At 43.2% G+C, this 7,067-nt stretch overlaps 1 protein-coding gene across 1 annotated transcript; it reads right to left on the reverse strand.

Moving 5' to 3' along the window:
- Positions 1–2,037: 2,037 nt before the first annotated feature.
- On the reverse strand, positions 2,038–3,984 carry LOC124266167. Its single transcript, XM_046700969.1, has 2 exons — positions 3,828–3,984; positions 2,038–3,187 (listed from the first exon to the last, which is right to left on the reverse strand). Exon 2 carries the CDS (start codon positions 3,185–3,187, stop codon positions 2,666–2,668), a length of 522 nt encoding a protein of 173 aa, XP_046556925.1. The 5' UTR covers positions 3,828–3,984; the 3' UTR covers positions 2,038–2,665.
- Between the last annotated feature and the right edge of the window lie 3,083 nt (positions 3,985–7,067).

Consider the following 7,067-nt stretch of genomic DNA (forward strand, 5'->3'; position numbering starts at 1 on the left):
GACTGCCTCCTACGCCAATCTTTTGCACGTCTATGAATAGTAAACAAATAAATATCAAATTGAATTGTGATAAACGCTGACATACTGACAGCGATAGCTGAAAAAATGTGACAATACAATTAGGACATAATGAATGTGGATATACCGCAGACAAATGTAACTTGCATTGTGTACAAGTTTTCATAAATTGACAACACGATGTAAACAACGTGCCAAAACTGTAAAAATATAATCAAATTGTAAACCATATTGCTGGTGTAGTAATACTAAAGCCATATACAGCCGAATTTGCGGTATAGGCCTAAATATAAAAGGATATAAAAACTGTATCGGGACTCAGGTGCTCTCACAACCGCCCGCATGCGCGAAGAAGGAGAGAGTGACATGTAAGTCGGGACCACGTTATGTCGGAGCCCGGGAAATCTATGGGAAGGGAGCCTACTCGTGGTGTGTGATTTTACGTCCGCTTTTATGAAGGGAGCTTCAAAAAGGGATTCAAGTGTTTCCACTATCGTTCGCAAGAGAAAGAGAGCAAGCAAAAGAGCATGAGTCAGGATAAGGAAAAATGAAGTTCCTCCGCAAACATTCGACTTCTGTGTCCACCATATTAGATGTGGTATCAGATCGTCCGTCGGCCCGAAGAGTTGGAGGTCGTTGAGATGTGCATTTACCAACTTCTGTAGTGGTTGTAGTTGCAGTCGTCCTCTGTGCGTCATGTCTTGAGCTCAGGTGAGCAACCCTAGTAGACTTTGCCATTCTCGTAGTGGTAACGGGGAGAGTGTCGCTTGAGATATCAGTTGTTGTATCTTGATCCAGCGATCCTGTGGTACAACTATGCAATTCATGGATGTGATGAGCCGCATTCCTAGGAACTGGAGATCCTGCTGGGGTTCCAGGTCCGACTTGAGGAAGTTTACTAGCTATCCGAGTTGAGTGAGTAGCCTGATTGTGAAGTCTAGTTGTAGTCTGAGTTGACTGGGATCTAGATGAGCCTGTATTCCGTCGTTCCGTCGTCTAGGTAGAAGGCAATGCGTAGCCTTTGACGATGGGCTTTGTCACTCGAGTAAACAACCAAGGGGCCGATGATATTCCAAACGGTAGAACCCTCCACTGGAAGTGCCGTCCTTTGAAGAGGAATCTGAGGAATTTCCTTGATGTATGGGGATGTGCAGGTAAGCGTCCTGTAGATCTATACTGGCTAGGTAGTCTAGAGGACGGATGAGTCGTCGCAGTTGTGGCAGATGTATCATCTTGAACTGTGGCGGGCAGCAAAGATATTCTTTGTTGAATTCTTTCATGTTGTATATCAGTCGGAACTTTTCCTTGGAGTTTTTCTTCGGTACGAGGAATATTGGGGAGTACAACCCTGGTGTGACGTTCTCCTGTTCTATCTCCTCGACGGCCTGTTTCTCTAGTAGAGACTTGACTGTGTCGTCCAGTTGGTTTATCTGGTTGGAGGCGTAGTTGGAGACCAGGGGCTTGTCCGAAAGTGGTGGTGTGTCTTTTAGCTGAATCTTGTATCCGTCTTTTAGTAGATGGGTTACATAGTTGTCTTGAAGGATTCCCCAAATCTCCCAGTAGCGTTGAAGACGTCCACCTACTGTTGAAGGCTGTATGGGAACGGCTCGGGGTGGAAGACTCCAGACGTTCCGAACCTGTCCATCAGCGTTTAAGTCCTCCTGTACCTCTGGGGGTTCAGCCTCGTCCTGGATTGCCTCTGGTAGATCCGTATGGGCGACGAAAAGATCCACGACTTCCTCTAGATGAAGCGTACTTCCTTTCCTTGGCCTTTTGTACTCCGGGCAAACTTGGATTTGTTGGAGTAACGTTGTGAAGTCTGACGTATCACACTGGCGAGAGTATTGATGGACTTGATCATCATGACTTCTCTGGATTCCTGATCAACTCCTTAGGCAACCCCTTCAATACAGCCGTCAAAGATGGATGGTGTTGACCATGGTGCTTTGTAGAGTGGCTTGGTAAATCTCTCGTTCCATGAGCAGGATGATAGTAGACCTTTACTCCTGAGGAGCATAATCCCAGCTGACGTGGATGCCAGGTGTTCCGACATAAACTGGTGGTCTTTTTTCTGAGTCAGTAGAGCTGAATATATCATCCTGTCGTCCTCTGAGGTAGATTTGTGGAACTTGGCTATGAGGGCTTCGTTGATCGCTCGGGAGCGTGCAAGGCCAAAGAAGGTGTGTCTGGTTGTGGTTTCCAGCTGCCTTGTAGGTCCTAGACTGGGTGTCGTTTATTAACTTGTAGTTATCGTCGACATCGGGTGCCTTGACAAACGGGTCCATGTGATGTTGCGGGAACCTTTTGGCGCTGAAGGATGGCACGGACTGTGTCTGGAATTTCGTGGCTGTCTCGAAGGCTGCAGACAAGTTCCCAGGTACCTCCAGGATAGGGTTGATCGACGGAAACGTCAGTGAGTCGATGTCATCCTTATTCATCTTGTAGGTGAGCTCCTCGCCGACGTCCTTGGATGGTGAGACTAAGTCGAGGCCGTTCATTATCCAAGAAGTGATCTCTGTGTCCGAGAAAATAATCCCGCCGTCGTCCTCTATCATTGGTTCCTCTCGGTCTATCTGTGACAATTTGCGTGAAGACCTGGTCGGCGAGATGTCCGGTGATCTACTGTAGGATATGTGTGGAGATCTACTTAAGGACCTGTGTGCAGACCTGTGTGGGGATCTGTATGAAGACCTGTGTGGTGACCTTCGTGGAGACCTGCACTGAGACCTGCGTGGAGATCTGCGTGGAGACTTGTCAAGGACCTGCGCGCAGGTGAGAGGCTTGAATCAGAGTCTCGGGATGTGCGTCCTCGTAGAGGTGAATGCCTGCGTGCATGGTCCTGACGATCCGGGTCTGACTGCACCGATGAGGTGGATGAGCTGCGTCGATGCCTGCGTGCACGTGCATCCTCCTTCTGCGTTGATGTAGACATCGTAGAGGATCGTCTGGGTCCTTCATGCAGGTGTCCTCTGTCCTGTCGGGGTCCCTCAGTGGAGTGCATCGAGGTGCCGACTGGTCCTTCATGCAGGGGTGATCTCGATGATGTTGTCGAGGTGGCCTTCTCCTGCGCAAAGCGCTTCTCCATCAGTTGCATCATCTGGTTGGTGAACTGTTCCATGAAGGCCCCCGGGTCGAAGGTCTGCGCTGATAGTGTCAGCGTTGTCGTCATCTCCGGGATGTGTGTAGTCTGCGCTGACATCGGGCCCTCAGTCCGTGTCTGCGTAGAAGGAGCCATCGTCGTCATTGTAGTGGCGGCTGGCTTCCTCCTGCTGACGTGGACAATCTCTGGCATGAGCATCGGAGGGTCGTCAAATAAGTCTGCTTCATCCGTGGGGACGATATCATCGGCGAAGGATCTCGGCAGCGCCTTGGGTGCAGACTTGGTAGCTGATCTCTTCTTATGTGTGGATGACCTGGTCTTCTTTGTCTGCGACGAGGGACCATCCGAAGAAGAGGACCTTTTCTTAGGGTTGACAGCGCCAGCTGCAGAGGCCTGCCTCGGGATGTCCATAGGCAAAACACTAGAATGAACGTCAGTAACAGTGGTTAATGAACGGTTTATAGCGCTATCAGATGATTTAGACATGACAAAAGAAAGTCGCCTACGCTGATCCTTTGCACGTCTATATACAGAAAATATATAATTATCAAATGGAATTTCTGATAAATGCTGACATAACTTGCAACGATAGCTGGAAGAACATAAAGTGGTACAGCTAGGACATAATTAATGTGGATCAACCGCAGACAAACGTAACTTGCATTGAACACAAGTTTTCATACACAAACAACACGATGTAAACAGAGACGTAGTCTTCCGAAATCCGTATACAGCTGTAATTTGTGTTTGGGCCTAAATAAAAAGGATAACTGATGCCGTATCGGGACTCAAGTTGGACTCACAACCGCCCGCATGGGCGAAGAAGGAGAGAGTGAAAAGTAAGCCTGGGTCATGTGACCTCGAAAAGCCCGGGAAAATTGAGGAAAGGGAGCCTACTCGTGGTGAGTGATTTTACGTCCGCTTTTATGAAGGGAGCTTCAAAAAGGGATTCAAGTGTTTCCACTATCGTTCGCAAGAAAAGAGAGCAAGCAAAAAAGCATGAGTCAGGATAAGGAAAAATCTTATCATATCATTTACTCAAAGAGTGAAAGATATGTATTTCCAATCTTCGTTGGAATCATTACTTCTACCTACAAAATGTTTATATTACAATCAGTGGAAATCGGGTATACATTTTGAAGACTATTTAGCAAAAATCGACATAAAAAAGTATTGTATATCTCTTTCTCGTTTTCGTAGCTCTTCCCATGAATTATTTATTGAAACTGGCAGGTATGCAGGTATCTAAAGAGAAAACAGAATATGTCAATTATGTAATATGAATACTGCTGAAGATGAATTACATTTCCTTCTAATCTGTCCTGTTTATACGATTCTACGAACGAAATACCTAAAGCCATACTGTTATAAACATCCAAGTGTAAGAATATTAATTTCATTGTTAACCGATACAACCACATTATTATTACAGAATCTGGCAATGTACAATTATTTCGCTATGAGTTTAAGAAAAAGCATTGTTATATAAAAGAATTTGTAAATTACTTCTAACAACTCACGTAAACTTAAAATGTACTACAGTTCTGTGGCCTTTTTAAGAACTGAATAAATATTAAAGATTGATTGAATCCTCAAACACTCTTTAAAATTATGCAGGAATAAATGGCTTAGAAATTATATTAAATAACGTTTTCAGATATAAACGCATTGGCAGTCAAGATCTGGACAGAACCAGCATTGGTCGACCACCAGTAACGACCCCATGTCAAGACCGGCCAGTAACCCTTACAGCCTGTACTATACATTACTCACTTTTCTGAAAGCATATCACGGTTATCACTTACTTGTGACTTAAAACAAGCAACTTAAAACTCCCAAAACCTATGAACTTAGCACTTTATGAATTGCTTTTCAAAAACAAAATGGGAAAAGAGAAAAATACCAACTTTTTCAATGAAACGTTAGCACTAAACAACAAACCAACAAAGCTGTATACCCTTATAAAACATCTGAACTGAACCTTGTTCTGTACATGGCTGCATATATATTGGAAATGCTCACTGTAAATGTGCTGTGTTGCGGATACAGAAGTAGGTTGTCTCCCTTGTTCATTACTTCTCAGTGCTTCAGCTGCTTCCCCAGTGAGCCTTCTGGTCTTCTGACGTGAGTCCTGATTTCCCATTACTCACTTTTCTGAAAGCACGTCACGGTTATCACTTATATTATAACTTAAAACAAGCAACTTAAAACTCCCCAAAGTATGAAATTAACACTTTATGAATAGCATTTCAACAACAAAATTGGAAAAAAGTACCAACTTTTTCAGTGAAATGTTATAAGTTAAATTTGGCCTAACTTACGAGCAAGCAACAAGCAAGTGCCAGGATAGTACAGTATAAGTGTTATATTAACTGGCCATGACTTATGTCACCATGTTTCATCATTGAGTCAGATGCTGGGGTAGCCTAGTGGTTAAAGCGTTCGCTCGTCACGCTGAAGATACGGGTTCCATTCTCCACATGGGTGCAATGCGTGAAGCCCATTTCTGGTGTACCCTGCCGTGATATTCCTGGAATATTGCTAAAAGCGGCTCAAAACTAAAACTCCATGGCTCACTCATAATAGACAGACTCAATGACGACCTTGGCCGCACAGGCACTTGTGTCTTTGTGAGGATTAAAGATTAGAAAAAGAAGAAATTTTTAGATGAAATACTTCTCGAGCCTTGTCACTCGTTAGTTATTGTCTAAAATATTCTTTAATTCTACACATCTACTCAAGCATCTTTGAATGAATGGTTTACTTTCACTGAGTAAATATCGTAAAACGTGTAACACTATTTCCTTATGCGTAGCGATCCTCTGTTTTACGCGCTGTCACCGAACCTCTACGGAGAGCAAGCGATGTAGTCACTTTGATGTATAAATATATATTGTCAATGTCATAAACCTCACTGTCGCAATTGTGGAAGAATATCTATATAACAATGCAAACCAATGTGAAGAGCGAACAGAAAAGCTTGCATCAGGCCAGACTCTTCTGATTCACAAATATGCGCGTTTGTTTACAATCAAGAGAAAGGTCCGGTCACGTGGTATGCAAATTAGCCTGTGGCAGTGACGTAATACTGAAAGACCTGTCGGAAATAGAAAAACACTTTTTTTCGCATTTTACAATTTATGTAGTTAATTAGTGAAAGTGTGAAATATCTGTTAAACTAAGTTCGGCCTAACTACAGTCTCATTGCTAGGGAGATAGAAAACGTAGAAAAAGGACTTTACTGAGGACTTGAACCCAATTTTAGACCCATTCTGCCTTATAACATTTTAAAATACACAATCAACAAGGATGTTCAGCTTTTTATATAAATGTTATTTGACTTTTTTTTAATGTTGTCCATACATCTTAGTCCAGTGATATATAGTGCTGTGTCTTATTTGTCATACACAAGTATGCGTCATTCCATTCTAAACTCTCAAGGTAATAGGAAGGAGATTAGATGTGCAATCACCTGTAAAGTTGTTTGTATAAGGGTGTGTAACTAATGGCACGTGTAACTAATGGGAGGATTAATGGGTATCATACTTTTACATATCTCAACATAAACTTTATGAAAGAAAGACACATAAGGTGTTAATCATTAGATGAGACATATTCAACACACATGAAAAAGCATAAAATATCTTTGAGATGACCCCTTGTGCCTGTAGGTAGCACATGCATTTCATGCCAGGTGAGTCGACCGCCCGTTGTCATGCCTGGCTGAGTGACCTAATTGACATCTATCTAGTCTGATCTATTGTTTTCAGCAGCTGTTCGTATTTCTTCTAAGTTTTGCCCGATTTTATGAAAACTTAGAGTAAACATGCTTTTCTGGATATCCTATTACGCATCCCACTGAACGCTCAGTTAGGCCGATGTGGGTTATTTTTTTGACATATGAAATTTAAACTTGTGTAAATTTTAGGGAAACGGAGTAACATCCTAA

Source organism: Haliotis rubra, unplaced genomic scaffold, assembly GCF_003918875.1.
Source record: "Haliotis rubra isolate DU_JTF1 unplaced genomic scaffold, ASM391887v1 Scf1235, whole genome shotgun sequence".
Taxonomy (NCBI): Eukaryota; Metazoa; Mollusca; class Gastropoda; order Lepetellida; family Haliotidae; genus Haliotis; species Haliotis rubra.